General features: G+C 47.4%; 1 protein-coding gene across 1 annotated transcript in view; it reads left to right on the forward strand.

Annotated features, from left to right (window-relative positions):
* spega (striated muscle enriched protein kinase a) overlaps positions 1 to 14,663 on the forward strand; it is a 31,109-nt gene extending 16,446 nt beyond the window's left edge. The window contains exons 21-41 of the mRNA XM_069675647.1: positions 934 to 1,106; positions 1,463 to 1,575; positions 2,043 to 2,211; positions 2,453 to 2,552; positions 2,946 to 3,146; positions 3,502 to 3,559; positions 3,643 to 3,720; positions 3,798 to 3,970; positions 4,069 to 4,095; positions 4,192 to 4,344; positions 5,925 to 5,967; positions 6,081 to 6,146; positions 6,224 to 9,071; positions 10,438 to 10,560; positions 11,171 to 11,335; positions 11,583 to 12,186; positions 12,254 to 12,493; positions 12,578 to 12,801; positions 12,906 to 12,981; positions 13,134 to 13,283; positions 13,358 to 14,663. Of these exons, the coding sequence (XP_069531748.1) occupies positions 934 to 1,106; positions 1,463 to 1,575; positions 2,043 to 2,211; positions 2,453 to 2,552; positions 2,946 to 3,146; positions 3,502 to 3,559; positions 3,643 to 3,720; positions 3,798 to 3,970; positions 4,069 to 4,095; positions 4,192 to 4,344; positions 5,925 to 5,967; positions 6,081 to 6,146; positions 6,224 to 9,071; positions 10,438 to 10,560; positions 11,171 to 11,335; positions 11,583 to 12,186; positions 12,254 to 12,493; positions 12,578 to 12,801; positions 12,906 to 12,981; positions 13,134 to 13,283; positions 13,358 to 13,595 (6,022 nt within the window). The 3' untranslated portion in view covers positions 13,596 to 14,663. The remainder of the gene's footprint in view (positions 1 to 933; positions 1,107 to 1,462; positions 1,576 to 2,042; positions 2,212 to 2,452; positions 2,553 to 2,945; positions 3,147 to 3,501; positions 3,560 to 3,642; positions 3,721 to 3,797; positions 3,971 to 4,068; positions 4,096 to 4,191; positions 4,345 to 5,924; positions 5,968 to 6,080; positions 6,147 to 6,223; positions 9,072 to 10,437; positions 10,561 to 11,170; positions 11,336 to 11,582; positions 12,187 to 12,253; positions 12,494 to 12,577; positions 12,802 to 12,905; positions 12,982 to 13,133; positions 13,284 to 13,357) is intronic.
* Positions 14,664 to 15,909: the final 1,246 nt, after the last annotated feature.

A 15,909-nucleotide genomic window follows, 5' to 3' on the forward strand; every position in this document is an offset into this window, starting at 1 on the left:
GGAGTTTGCTGGGTTTACAAGAAGTTGTTTGCGAGCTGGGTGTTCATTCTCTGCCAGCCTGGTGTATCAGAACTTGAATTCAGAGATGTTGGACTTCTATTCTCGATGGAAACTACTAGAAGGTATCAAACTCAAGATCTGTAGTTTTCTAAGTCCAGAGAGACTTTAAATATGTCTTAAAGGAGCAGTATCACCCCTGGAAAAAGCCACCGTCAGTCAAACCTCTCTGTAATCGATAGAAGCAATAATATTTGAAATTGGCGCCATAGCTGTGGAGAAAGTTGTACAAGCAGCTCGTGGTTTCGTCCCCATTCTACATTCCTACAACACCCAGCATGCATTGCGCCCCTCCCTCTGAAAGGAACGGCCCAGCGAGAGACGCTGGAGTGAAATACGACCGTTACTGCTGCAGGCAATGAAAGCGGTACGGAATCTGAAATACGACGAGAATATACCGGTGGATCGTCTACATTTAAAACCTGATGATTTTAAACGAGACGTGACATCGGAGGCGGGCGTCCTAGATTGAGGAAGTGTAGTCCGCGTAGTCTGGCGGAGGTTTTCCAGGGCCCATTGGAGAAGCGGATCGCGTCCTCCAACAGCACAGAGCCAAATTGCGTTTTGTTTCTACCATAACGGCATCAGCTCCCCATAATAGCACGATAGGACTGAGGTTGAAAATCGGCGTACTGGCCCTTTAACTGGCGCACTGAGTAGTAGAGCAGACGCCACATGTACAGAGGCTACAGTCCTCGACGCACTGATCGCAGGCTCGACTCCCAGTCTGTGATCATTTAGTGCATGTCAGCCTCCACTCTCTACTCCCCCACGTTTCCTGTCTCCCTTCAGCTAATGTGTCTTAAAATCAGTATGTATAAAAGTGTCTGTATTTCCATCCTACAGCTCTGACCTGTGATATTTTGTCTCACCCAGGAGGGGCGTTGTGTTGGTCAACAGGCCGGGGACGTACGAGATGAGCATGCCAGACGACGACCAGCACACCCTGAAGCTCCAGCGAGTGAAGAGCGCAGACGTCGGTCAGCTGGTGGTCACCGCCAGCAACCAGTTTGGCAGCGACCTCTGCACGCTCCAGCTGGCCATGGCAGGTCAGCTCAGTCCGGGCAGAGCGGCACATGATACATTTAGAGTTTCAGCTTGAATCCAAAGAACTTACTAGTTAGTGCTGGCAGGTTTAGACAGGCCACAGTGTGTCTTTATACATAATGCTCTATATGCATGTGAGGAAGAGAGGTATTAGAAGCCAACATGCTGCACAAATTGACAATCAGCTCCACCAATTACATTTAAATTACCCATTACAGAGCTTAACAATAATCTGCACCTTTAATAGCCAATCACATGGCTCCATGCTGCCAGAGGCGTCAGCACAAACTGCTGCAGCGTGCATGCGTTACAAGTGAGTAACCAACACACGTATATCTCTTTGTCATCTTCTCCGTAGTGCCTCCGAAGTTTGAATCCATCATGGAGGACGTGGACGTGCACGTCGGGGAGACGTCCCGTCTGGCTGTCGAGGTCGAAGGGAAACCAGACCCGGATATTTTGTGGTACAAGGTATCTAACTTTTTTAAACGCCATGTTTTCCGTTTGTACTACGCTTATAGTCCGAGTAATATTGACCAATCACGTATCAGCATGCTGCGCCGTATGCAGGAAAAACAGTCCGTGGAATGTAGTCCGCTGTTATGACATCAGCGCCACCTGATGACGATTTACCTTCTTATTAATCTCTATAAACAGACATCTGCATGCTAACAGCTAACAACACGTTTTAGATCTAAAACTCAACTTGATAAATCCCCTTGACGCTGTGTCATGAAAGCCGTTCAGCGTTTACATTTCCCGACTTCCTTGAACGCATCAGAAATGATGGATCTTTAAAAAGTAGTTTTTTCTAGGAAGTCTTGCCTGCAAGTCGCTAACCCCTGGCTGCACGCCCCGGCGTTGTCCCCAGAGGCTATACGTAGCAGTATAATGTGTGTAATTTAAAACCATATTAATAATGTGTTGGTCCCGTGCAGGATGATGTGCTTCTCGCTGAGAGCAGCCACTTCACGTTCGTCTACGACGACCCGGAATACTCCCTCGTCGTCCTCAACGCCCGCCCCGAACACTCCGGCGTGTACACCTGCACAGCGAAGAACCTGGCCGGCTCCAACTCCTGCAAGGCCGAGCTCACGGTTCATACAGGTCAGCATATCGCACACACTCTTGCATGCACGTTCAGGATCAATAAATTGTTGATATAACGAGCACAACAGTCCAATAAAAGGTAGTTGTTGTTTAAGATTGCGCCTCTAAATCCACACCATATGGGCGGGACCACGAGGTGCTTTGAGACGACAATATGAAGCCATCTGTCACTCTGCTGGCACACACTTACAGCCAAACACACACACACACATAAAGATGCCTATGTTGCTCCCCGCAGAGCGACAAGAAGCAGCCGAGCCGATGGAGGACGAGGGAACCATCCTGAGGAAGATGAGGCGTTTGACGGATTATTATGATATCCACAAAGAGATAGGGAGGTGAGTGTGTGTGTGTGTGCCGCCGCACAGCAAGTACACCGACGTTAATGTCTGATTGAGCGCTTAAAGGTTGGGCAGTGGGAGGGCGGGGGGGGAAGCACCTGCTGAACGACGGCGAGGGATGAGTCAGCAGCCTGAGTGGAGGGAATGTGGCAGCCGGCAGATGATTTGTTTGAGGCAGACATTTGGTTGAGCAATCAGGGAAAATTTGTCGCTTAAAAGTTGATGCATTCGCAGGAAAGCTCTCCCTTTGTCTCTCTATTCCCCCCTCATCTGCTGCTTTGTATCAAACAGGAAGTATTCTGTTGATCCTTGACAAAATACAACTCAAAATAAGCTAATAAACAAGAAGCTCTTCCTTTCGTGTGTGATCTATCCCTCTTTGAAATGCAGGGGAGCCTTCTCCTACGTGAAGAGGGTGAATCAGAAAAAGGGAAAGGCCGAGTTCGCCGCCAAGTTCATCTCGGCGCGCGGGAAGAGGAAAGCCGTCGCCCTCCGAGAGATGGACCTGCTCTCCGAGCTGGACAACGAGAGGATCCTCTATTTCCACGACGCCTTCGAGAAGAAGAACGTGGTGGTGCTGATCACGGAGCCGTATCCTTATTTCAGACAGTCCGCTACCTTTCTCCGATGTACTGATTCGAGTTTGATCTGTGGAACAAAAGTGCACTTACATGCATCGAGAGGACACTAAAGATCCAGAGCATTAATCCTAATGTCTTCCTCAAACCCCTGGAGGCATGAATGAAGCGCAGCGCGGCCTTCTCTCTCTGACTCATCCCCCGATGAGTGGAATTAGCGAGAGAGAGAGGGGAGATGTGTGGGAGTCTTGCTCATTTATAATTCATCTCTCATGCACCTACCGCTTGGACTCTGCAGGCGAGCCGCTGCGACTTTGCTTTATGTTCTGTGTTTTTTTTCTGTGTTTTCCTCGACTGTTTGTACAAAGATGTCACGAGGAGTTGCTGGAAAGAATGGCCAAAAAAACAACAGTGAAGGAAGTGGAGGTTTGTTCTGCTTCTGCTGACTGCACTGCGCTAACATTATGTAACATGACTTTTTAAGCCCGCTCGCTTGTGTGTCTCCACAGATCCGCTGTGGTGTGCAGCAGCTTCTGGAAGGACTGCGTTACCTCCACCAGAAAAACATCGCCCACCTTGATATAAAGGTGCCTGCCCGTCTTATTCCTTGTGTTGCATTCAATTTCTTTACCTACCTTCAGTTATTAATTATCCCCCCCTCCAGCCAGAGAATATTCTAATGGCGAGCCCCGGGAGCGACCGCATCCGCATCTGTGACTTTGGTAACGCGCTCAAACTGGACACTTCTGAGGAGTTCTACTGCAAGTACGGCACGCCTGAATATGTCGCACCGGAGATTGTTAATCAAACGCCCGTCTCCACGGCAACAGACATATGGTGGGCCACCTGTTCTCGAGCTCGAGACATGATGAACACGCTGCAGGCAAATATATGGAGATATATTAATGAAATATGTGTCCTTCTCTCTCCCACAGGCCTGTTGGTGTCATCACTTACCTCTGGTATGTTATCACTACTATAGAGTTTTGGCCCTCTCACCGTCCAGTAGCCGCTCAAGGCCAATTTTGTTGCTACTTATGTTGTTTTGTTTCCCTCAGCCTGACCGGAGTGTCTCCTTTCGCCGGCGAGAATGACCGAGCCACCGCCTTAAACATCCGCAACTACAACGTGGCGTTCGAGGAGAGCATGTTTTCCGACCTCTGCAAAGAGGCGAAAGGATTCGTCATCAAGCTCTTAGTGGTGGACCGACTGTAAGCGCCTTAACGACTCTCTGATTTGACCGTTAAAGAGCAACTTGCAGGTTGGAGACCCCAGTGAATGAATGTGTCGGAAAATGACACACAGGGGTTTAACATATTGACTGTATAAATAATGGACGTCACTCGTAGGTTTCTGAAGAAAGAAAGGCAAAGAGGCGGAGCGCGAGCGAGCTACAGCCTATGGCTGAGCTCTGTGGGCGGGCCGCATGACTCGGCCAGCTACGGCTAAGAAGCTAGGCTATATGCTTCTCAGCGTAGCTAACAGTTATTAGCCATAGACTGTGTAAATAATGAATGAGCTAGTTTGACTTCGTGTTTAGTTATCACTTGCCGATGATTAAATAAATGTTTGACAAACACTGCACAGGCTAACAAGCAGCTAAAGCGAGCACAGTATACCTGCTACTTAGTGCTAAAAATATATCAATAAAATAATACAAGCATTTAACTCACTGAAAAGCTGCAGCTCAGACTTCTTGCACGGCCGTAAAGTTCCATAAATCCCACAGAGAGGGATTATTTGTCCTCTAAAGGCTCCAACAACACAAACAGGAGAAGTTCAGTGTCTGTGCGTCTGTGTTGACGTCTAGCAGACAGCCAGCAGGATGCACCTGTCAATCAAGTGAGCCAGCCCCTGTAATTTAAGGCTTTATATAATTAAAACGGGTGTGTTATAAAAAAAGTCACCCCCCGTAGAGTTATCTTGAACATAAAATTAGCTATTTACAACAAAACCATTTTTTGTACCAGGCTGTGAACATGTTTATTTCTGCTGTTTCCCATCTGCTGTAATGTTATTTCTTGTTTTCTGGAGCGCCAAGTGGCCACTTGAGGAACTGCAGTTTTTTGCACATTGGCTTTGGAGGTTGCCGCTTGGTTTAACGTTAATAATATGGATCTAAATGCCAGTGTTGTCGGACCACAGGGTTATAATTATGAGGCGTCAAAGAGAGCAGGAACAGGCCAGGATGAGGAAAAATAACGGCCACAGGAGAGACGTTGAGAACCAGTGGAGAACTGGGCAGGTGTCGTGATGAGTCACTGGTGCTGTGCTCACAACACAACATTGTAAAGTTTATCACATACCAAAGGCTATAACAAATCATGAGTAGTAGCAAGTGGGAGCCGTAATCCACAGCGCTGTGTGACCGAGAGAGACAGAGAGGGAGAGAGTGATGAAAAGTTTCCTCTTATGCCCTAATTTAGAGTCCGGAACTCCATGATATCGCTCGCAACATAATCCTTCTGTCGACAGTGAGCGCTAAAGGCGACACCGATGCAGAAACGAAGTCCCGCCTCTTCACCTGCACAAAACGCATCCAGGCACTAAAGCTAGCTCTGTTCCTCTTGTCAGGAGAGCGGTGCGCTTGATGTCCCGTAAAGTTAGAATTTGTGCAACCGACACAAGCGCAAAAACTTAACAGCCATAAGGTCTGGTGAAATGCAATGTTAGACAAGATTGAGTATTAATGCAGTAAAATATTTAACCTGCAAGTTGCTCTTTAAGATACCGTAATTTTGAAGAACCAAAATTTGCTCCCTCCTCATATGTGTGTTTCCCCCTCTCCCAGGAGGCCCAGTGCCATCGAGTGCCTTCGTCATCCTTGGTTCAAGGTGAGTTATCTCTTCTAAAATATATCACCTGCCTTAAACTTTTCACTGTGTCCTCCTGTTTGTGTTTCATCCCCACCGAGGTAAATGTCGACTCCCCTCTTTTTGTCTTGCAGTCGCCGACGAACAAGAGCATCAGCACAGCGATGCTGAAGCAAGTTCTGTCCAGGAGGCGATGGCAGGTAAGAGACTGACTGGAGACTTTGCATATAAAGAAGGGAAATAAAATAAAGAACATGTTCTCTTTTGGCTTCTCCAGCGTTCCCTCATCAGCTACAAATCCAAGATGGTGATGCGGTCGATCCCAGAGCTTTTGAACGACTCGTCCAGCCACGTCTCCATCGCGGTGGCTCGGCACTTAAAGGAAGGCTCCCCGCCGCCCTCCTCGTCCTCAGACTCGGATGCAGACGTGGATGAGCTTCCCTTTATCCCTATGCCGCTGTCCATGGTCTTCTCTGGTTCCAGGGTCTCCCTTAACGAGATCCCCGGGGACGAAGACGTGACTGCACGGCCCGTTGTTGCTGCTGATGGGACAAGAAGAAAGGACAATATGGAGATAGGAAGTATAAGAGGTGGGGCTAATAAGAGGGTAAAGGATGAAGAGGGAGTCTTAAATGAGGAGTCAGTGGAGAAGACAAAACGAGCCCCACTTAAGAAAGGATCAAGTGTAGAGTCAGAGGATTCACAGACGAAATCCAGGCGGGCGACGATGAGGAGAGGCAGCTCTGCTGATTCAGCGCTGCTTCTCCACATTGAACCAGAGGAGGGAGAGTCAAATAACGACGCAGAGGCGACTAACAAGAGCCTGAAGAAGGCTGTTTCTATGGAGCTACCCAATCGCAGCCCGAGCCCCGGGGCGGCAAAACTCAGCCAGGAGGATTATGCCCTAAAACTGGAGCTGATGAGACAGCGGCTGCTCAGGGGAGGGAGCATGGACAAAAAGATGAGCGGCCTGCGGGGGCCCTTGTTTGAAACACTCGGCATGGAAGATGAAAAGCGGACAGGCTCTCTCGATCGGAATTTGAGGAAATCCAGAGCTGGGCCAGCGACGCTCACGAGAGCGGCGTCCTCTGAGACCGCTGGAGAGGACGTGCCCAAGACCAAAGTATTTCGGAAAAGCTCCTCCTTCTCTCAGGGGGATTCTGAGCCCATGCCCCTGCACCGCAGGTTTGGAGCCCCCTTAGAGATCCCATCGGCGGGAAACGGCGGCATAGAAGGGAAGAAACTCCAGGAGGCAACATCAATGTCCGCACTAACAGAACAAATAACACTGGAGTCTGCCTCACCCACAAATACGACCTCCTTTGTACTCCCAACGTCGGGAAGGTTGGACCAACAGGGAAGAAGTGAGAAGATGGATGAGACGACAGAACAAAGGACCAAAACTCAGATGGCAGATGAAGTAGAGTCAGAGTCTAGATCTCCCTCTGTAGTTACTCCTATAATTGTAATAGAGGAGGATGACGAGGAAGACGAGATGAAGGAGAATCAGGAGTTACAAATGATTGAAAAGGAGATGAAGGGAGGCGACAAATCGCCAAAAAATAGCAGAGCATCGTCTGCAAATGAAAGTATCCTTCAAGATGTTTCACTGCCATCGCAAACATCTGAATCAACACGTCCTGCTGCTACGGCCACGTCAGATGATTCAAAGTCCCCGGAGACTCCCACATCACCTGAACACGCAGCAGTGTTCGCCAAAGTAGCAACCGGTGATAGATCTCCCGTTTCCACATCATCAAACCCCGATCTCCACGCCCTCCCCCGCCAGCCTGTGCTCAGAACAGACATCAAAGACATCGACTCAGAGGAGCTCTTTGAAGCCCGGTTTAAGAAGAGGGAGTCGTCTTTAACCCGTGGCCTCCGGAAACTCACCAGAAACAAATCAGAGGAGAAATCGCCTGTGCTTAGCCGGAAGGGGGTCGAGGGCGGCGAGGAGGTGTACAGGCCGGGGCCGAGGGGGGCGCCGCTTGAAATGGTAACCAAAGGACTGCCGGAGAAATCCAAATCTGTTCAAGATTTAAGAGTGGAAGACAAGGAAACAGGCCTTGGTCTGATTGGGAGGTTTTCCATGCGGGCTAAGAGGTCAACATCTGTTGATAAGAAAGGGGAGAAACCAAAGGAGGAGAAGCAACAGGATGGGAAGGAGACTGCCGTAAGCAAGAGGGTTTCATGGGCTATTGGTCGCAGTAAATCCCTAGATACAAAGGAGCTGGGGAGCGCTGCATCACAGAAGCAGCAGGAGGAGAAAAAAGCGGAGGAGTCGTCAGTTTCTGCGATGAGGCGCAAGTTTGAGTCCAAAGTTGCCGGAATCTCAGCCAAAATACGAACGCAGTCAGAGGAGAGGAAGGAAAAAGACGCAGGGGGAAGTCAGAAAGAGCTGGCGCCAAAGGATCTGAAGAAAGTCTCCGATTCCCCCGTCCTCGCCATGAAACACAAGTTTGAGAACAAAGTGGCGGGAATAACCACAAAGATCCGCAGCCAGTCTGAGGAGAGAAAAGACGACGCGGAGGGAACGAGGACACCCCTGTTCGCCCGCCATCGCCATTCCCAATCTGAGGGGCGGGGACTCAAAGGAATGGGCATCCCCGAGAATCAGCTCGCCAAACAGACCGGCGCAGGCGCATCCAAGGAGTCAATCGAATCAACGTCAAGCATCCAATCAGAAAAAACGTCGGAGAGTGACAGGCGATCCCGCTGGGACAGGTGGGGTCTGTCGAGGAGCAAGAAGGAGAAGACCCCCTCCCAAACCGACCTGCCTTCTTCCGCCCCCAAAGAGGAGGGTTTGTCGAGAAGCCAGCAGTTCATACGCTCTGCTTCAGATTTCGCCCCCGTTTTCCACATCAAACTGAAGGACCACGTCTTGTTGGAGGGGGAGCCGGTCACTCTGAGCTGCCTTCCCGCAGGAAGCCCACACCCGGAAATCACGTGGATGAAAGATCGGAAACCCCTCGAGGTGGACGACGGCATGAGCCTGGTCTCCCACCCGGACGGCAGGCAGCTTCTCATGATCATGAGGTCCAGCCGGAGGGATGCTGGCGTGTATGAATGTGTAGCCACCAACCCTATAGCGACCATCACCACCTCCTGCACGCTCTCCATCGCCTGTGAGTAGCTTCTTCAGTTGTTTTAAAGTTAATTGAACTGAGTGGTGGAAATGGGATTTGGGAACGGGAAATGGGACGTCGCTGCAAATGGAATGAGCTCTCTTGCCAGGGGTGGCAGGGCTCCTCTCCTTATATGGACATGCAGTAATTATCATTAAAGTGTGATGTATTTTGCATGATTTAATTTTAATAGCACAAAGAATGGGCTGGCTATTAATACAGAGGGAATGAATATTAATGCCAACAGATTAGCTTTACAGTAGATTAACTTAATGGGTTTTTTAGCTTCTCTCAGATTCATCATGCAACAGGAACAAACGATGCTTCCTGCGAGCTGGCAGGTCACATTCAAGGCCTTTGCACAAATGGAGTGTAATGAAAACAGCAGTGCTTGGATAATAATGAGACTTCGGAGGCTTCTGTTGGAAATGTATTTCTCAGCCGTCGGGTGCAATCGATCGCTTTTTAACTGTATTTGTTACGGCTTTTGGACCTGTAGATTTACTCATCTCAGCCAGCGGAGCGGTCTGTCTCGCCTTGATGATCTATCAGCACCGTGAAAAGTACACCAGACAGGTTATCTCGCCTGAAGCGGCGGCTCCGTTGTTCCTGCTGATGCCCGAGCTTAATGCATTTTGGAATTAAGGGAGGACAACGTGTGTGTCAAGTTTGGTTTGTTGCGACAAAACTCATTCCATCATGTGGATCGTTTTTGTGCCCTGGGCTCGAGGAAACGAGCTTTTTGACATGATTACAGGAACAACATTGTGATGTTAATCTTTGATAATTCATGCTGTCTGTGAACTCTTTGCAGTTTGGAAAATAACAGGACCAACTGAGCGTTAAAGATACAGTCTCGAATATTTCAGTTTCACACTCTTGAGCGCCACCCACTGGTGATAATCTGTACCTATGGGAGGACACTCCGGTTGTAACTCTTGATTTTCCTCACTTTCATTTGTTTCGTTCGCCTCCGTCTGAGCGTTGAATGTGTTTCTTTTTCTTTGGATTTTCACTTATTTTTGAAGCTGCATCTGTCATCTTTTCTTTGTTTGTTCAGCAATAGTAGATTACTGTTTACTCGCAACAGAGAGCGGGAAAAGCAGCCGCTTAGCTCCGCCTACCCTCTCTGGCAGACCAATCACTGCTGGCTGATGGAAAACGTGTCACTAACTGGGCGCCGCTTGTGATTTTTTTCGCCACAAACACAAGGCTTTCCTCAGTGGGCCATAGGCTCAATCACCATTGTGTTACCTCATTCTGCGATAGATAGTGACTTAACAGACATTTATTTAAACAAAAATCTTCAAGATTATTTACTTTAACCACACAACAGTTGAAAGACTCTTCCGTTTCCCCGCTTCAGGTGTCCCAAAACGACCCGGGACCCCTGAAGTCCCGCAGACTTACAACAACACGGCCCTGGTGCTGTGGAAGCCGGCAGACACCAAGTCTCCCTGCAGCTACACCCTGGAGAGGAAGACAGAAGGTGAGTAAAAAGTGACGTCCTCTTTTGTTGTTGTTCGGAAGGTGAAATAAAACTCGTAGATGACATCAGTGTTTGAGAAGCTCTGACAATGTTTGGCTTTGTACCCGGAAAAAGGTTCCCTAATCCACAGACGCCAATTAGACTGAGGAAATGAGTCAGTGCACGAGGGAATACTGACTGTACTCGTCTGCTGTTGAAGCTTTTTGCCTTTATGCAAGTTTAATTATCTCACAGTGTGTTAATGAAGTTGGAGTAGCAGGCGCAGAGTTCGTTAATATTTATCAAACTTCTTTTGGTCTGTGTGTCGCCTCTTTGACTCGGTCTCTGCCAGGCAGCACGGATGCGCTCGCAGAAGAGCGCGTCACAAGCCTATTTGCATTTTGATTCAGGTGTGTTTCGCCGTGCGTGCAGAAGAAATAAGATGCTGTGACAGATCATTTCTCTGCAGGCAAACTGAGCATGAACTTGTTTGCATACACGCAAGATCTTACATAGTTTTATCCATGTGCAAATCCCAGTCACCACCTATCTATACATTTGACAACACCGCCATCTGGTGTTCAATATGTGAACTGCAACAAGCATGTTTTCTTTTCCTTTCGTCCTGCAGGTGAGTCTAAATGGACGACTGTGGCCACTGGAGTCGTCGACTGCTACTACAACGTGTCAGACTTACCAGCAGGCGGTGCGTTCAGGTTCCGTGTCTGCTGCGTCAACAAGGCAGGGCAGGGCCCGCACAGCAACAGCTCTGCTCCGGTCTGCCTCGACTCAGCAGGTACTCTTCACTCAAAGAGCAGCTCCAGTCGTGTTTTAAGACGTCTAAAATGCTCTGCTTGAAATAATTAAATCCATTAACAGGATTGGCTCTTTAGGTTTGTGACGTCACAAACCTGCCAATCTGAAAACGCGTTGTTTAAAAGCAGGCCCAGCCGTGGATGATCCCTGATGTGTCTTGTAGCACGTGAAAAACACCACATGGAGATGTTTACAAGGTTAAAAGCTCAATGTCCCTGTTTCCACAGCTGGAGGAGCCCCACCCGCCGTCGCCGTCGTCCACACCGCCCCAGCTCCTCCTCCTCCCGCGCCGGTTGTCACCTCCTCAGTCACGGTGCCTCCGCTCAGGCCAGCCCAGAACAATGCTCCCAGGATAACAGTCTCCACCATCACTTCCACCTCCACCCCTCTGACAAGCGTGGCCTCTCCCACCCCTCCGCCCTCTCTGCCCTCCAGCCCGGACGCTCAAAAACTTCCCTCTGCTCTCCCTTCCTCACCCTCCGTCAAAGCACCTCCACCCTTTGTCCTCCCCAAACCTCAAAGTCCAATAAACGTGGTGTCTCCTATGACGCAGACCCCGCCTATATCACCACCCCTTCTTGTGACTCCACCAGCGACACCAACCAAACCTACTGTGCCGACATACGTCCCGACCATCACCGTCACCGCTCGAGTCGCCCCGAGCCCAGTCTCCTTTACCCCGCAAGTGCTCCAGACGTCCAGCCTTAGCCCCATCGCTGACGGAGCCAACACCCCCTCTAGAGGAACCCCATCAGGACGAGCTACGCCCTCCACTGCTCTGCGACAAGGGGTTCCACAGAAACCTTACACCTTCCTGGATGAGAAAGCAAGGTGAGACAGACACAGACACATTTAGGACAAATCTAAAATGTTTCTTTAAATCAAATGTGTTCCCCAGGGGTCGATTCGGGGTCGTGCGAGAGTGCCGCGAGAACTTGACGGGCAAAATCTACATGGCGAAGATCATTCCCTACATCCAGGAGAGCAAGCAGGAAATCCTGAAGGAGTACGAGATCCTGAAGTCGCTCCACAACGAGAAGGTCATGGCTTTGCACGAAGCCTACGTCACGCCGAGATACCTGGTGCTCGTGGCGGAGTACTGCACCGGCAAAGAGCTGCTGTACAGCCTCATAGACAGGTAGGAGAGCGGACGAGTCACCGCTGACGATCCAGGCATTTTCCGTCTTTTGAAATAATAAACTTCCTGTATTGCTTCCGAAAGGTTCCGTTACTCCGAAGACGACGTGGCGGGCTACCTGGTCCAGATCCTCCAGGGGGTCGAGTACCTCCACAACCGCCGCGTCCTCCACCTGGACCTGAAGCCCGACAACATCATGGTGACCAACCTGAACGCCATCAAGATCGTGGACTTCGGCAGCGCGCAGAGCTTCAACCCGCTCAGCCTCAAGCACAGAGAGGCAGGAGCAGGGACGCTGGAGTACATGGGTGAGGACAGGAAGTGGTGCGCGGATACTTCTCATGTTTTAATCCTATAGATCCACGATTAATCTATGCCTTTTATCTTTTATTCATGCACGTGATGAATGAAGCTCCTGAGATGATCAAAGGAGAGGTGGTCGGTCCTCCTGCAGACATTTGGAGTGTTGGAGTCGTCAGCTACATCATGTAAGTAAAACATCAGTTGGTGGCTCAAAACATAGATTTTATTTGGGTGAATTATGCGCCTAATATAAAGACATCATTAAATACATGATTCTCTAACTGTATTTTGCCAAAGTAGCAGCAACATTTTGCCTTTCTTCTGTGTTTAAAACCAGGCTAAGTGGTCGGCTGCCCTTTGAAGATAAAGACCCTCAACAAGTCGAATCTAAAATCCTCACGGCGAAGTTTGACCCCACAAAACTGTATCCTAATGTGTCCCAAAGTGCCTCCGCCTTTCTCAAGAAGATGTTGAGCAGTTACCCATGGTGAGCAGCTGCACAAATTCCACTTTAAACTTCTTTTAAGAGCGCCAAAGAAACATAAAAATCTGTGTTTTCAGGGCCCGCCCGACTACTCGAGACTGCTTCTCCCAGGCCTGGCTGCAGGACTCCTACCTGATGAAGCTGAGGAGGCAGACCCTCACCTTCACCTCCGGCCGGCTCAAAGAGTTCCTGGTGGAGCAACAGAGCCGCCGCACAGAGGACGCCACCAAGCACAAGGTGCTGCTGCGTACCTACCAGAGCTCACCCAAGTCCCCGGCGTCTGGGACGGCGACGCACGTCCCCAGCCCGAAGTGAGGCGACGGTGAAAAATGCAGCGACGCACATTTGTGTTGGAACTTTATCGCAACTTAACTCCAGACGCAGAGGTCACAAGGATGGGCAGGAGAAGACTTGGAGACTTCAACATTCAACACTTGTAGGATTCTGAGATGAAAGAGAGAAGCAGACCGCCGTGTCGTGTTTTTAATGAAGTTCAGGACTGCCCACAGAAAGGACACCGGATGTTCTTTGGTTTTTCTTTGATTGCACAATTTCTCAGTCACATCGTGAGTTCTGAAATTGCACATTTAATTTCGGTAAACATTGTTCTGCACGATCAGCCTGGAACATGTGTATCATTAGCGTTTCTACTTGTTTATGTCACTGAATTTAGTAGTGAACAACTCATGTGAATGTACCATGATTTAAGCTGCTAATTTATTTTTATTTGCGTTTTACTTCTACATTTTAAAATCAAAACCAAAAATATTCTTGTTTACTTTTTTCATGTTAATTTATTTGCATGTGTTTGTGTGCGCGCAAACATTTCTGATTGCATCGAGGCAAAACAAACAAAAAAAATACGGAGTGTCTTTGTGATTGGTGTTAAGATTCAAGCAGTAAAAACGGACTACTTTAGGGTGAGCTAGGGATTTTTGGTACAACTTCTTGTTCTGTGGTTAAACTGAACTCTTACCGTTATAATGAAAAGCAGTCTGTAATGTAGATACTTTCACTTTGAAGAGTCAAACACTGGTTATTTGCTGTGGTTTCTCAGTATTACCCGTCGGATCACCCAGTCAGTGCCTGAATCGGATCGAAAATATTGATCTTGTAAATGTGTCTCCATTGGATCAAAGATTTGACTGCAATATTTGGACTTTACACCAACATGCAGATGCGTATAGATTCTTACACATGCATACATACAGTACATGCAGTCCTTGTAATAATAGAACGTCTTGTGTATCGATCTATCGCAGTGTTCCTTTTTGTATGAATTTGGACGGTTGAAGATTTGTAAATGTACCAATTTGCGGTGTTTATATGTGGAAAATGTTTTTATGAGATAGTATGTAATAAACTGTTGATACCATTGGAAAAGTAACTTGTTTTTCTCTGTATGTTGGATGTATTTGGGTGTCTACACCACTTCTTTACCTTGTTTGACAGACAGAAAAATTGTTCAACTCAGATAAATGACAAATAAAAACCTTAGCATGATATTCACACATAATAAAAGACAGGAAGTATTCTTTAAATTGTTTATAAAAAACCCCAGGAAGTATTCTTTAAATTGTTTATTATAAAAAAACAGGAAGTATTCTTTTAAATGTTAAAAAACATACAGACTTAAAGTACTTTATTTTTTTAGTGTAGTTTTATACTTCTGCAGTTAATTCTATGTAGACTTTTCCCCTCAAAGAGTACTAATTGTGGAAAAACCTCACAGAAAAATACTAAAAACTTAGGGTTCGACAAAAACTTCAAGACATCACAATCATAAAAAAGGCAGGAAGGGTAATTATTATCATTATTAATTACATGTGAATCAAGGCAAAATATTTGACACATTTCTAACAATTAAATAAGATGTGTCTACACAAGCAGTCAAACCTCAGCCTGCAGCTGTATTGGATGAGAGAATAAAATGTACACTAGACTCAGAGACGGTACTTGTGCGACGCTCCCTGGCTGCAGGCAGTTTCAAGGGGACCCAAACTGGGCGTTTCTTAGCGGCTAATCCTACTGAAAGTTTTGCTCTTGGGCAAGATTTTACTAACAGCTGTCATTACACAACGACTGTAATGACACAGACCAACATATGCATAAACATGTCGGTCAATAAGTAGTAAACATGCAGGAAACCCTGTCCCGCTATGTCCGAGTTATAGTTTTAAACATCACGTGATATCGCAAGAGTAACCGTTAGCTGAAGTTTGAAAGTGTGTTAGCTACTTGTACCTTTTAATTACGTATTTTTTATATTGTATTTTAAATAAACGGTCACTTTGTTAAACAAAAGTGCAGACGTTAATGGTGTAAATGGCGTAAGAAATGTGTTTTCACGGAGTGTATTAACAGTTTATTTAAGTTTTAAAAGTCCGTTGTAGCTAGCATGCTAGCTTAGCAAAGTTTCTTTAAAGCAAAACTTTCTTTCAATAACTTTATTGACACAATGGAACTTACAACAGGTTTCAACAACGGTAACAAAGCACGTAAACTCGAGGTAGTCCACTGATTATAATACAGATAAAATAAAAGACATGTATTATTATTTAAATATAACTATAGTTATAATCATTAGTATTGTTACTATTATCATTATTATGTAATTTAATAATGTTAC

This window comes from Semicossyphus pulcher, unplaced genomic scaffold (genome assembly GCF_022749685.1).
Source record: "Semicossyphus pulcher isolate SPU_LCO1_2020_fin unplaced genomic scaffold, fSemPul1.0.p SCAF_24, whole genome shotgun sequence".
In the NCBI taxonomy this organism is placed as follows: Eukaryota; Metazoa; Chordata; class Actinopteri; order Labriformes; family Labridae; genus Semicossyphus; species Semicossyphus pulcher.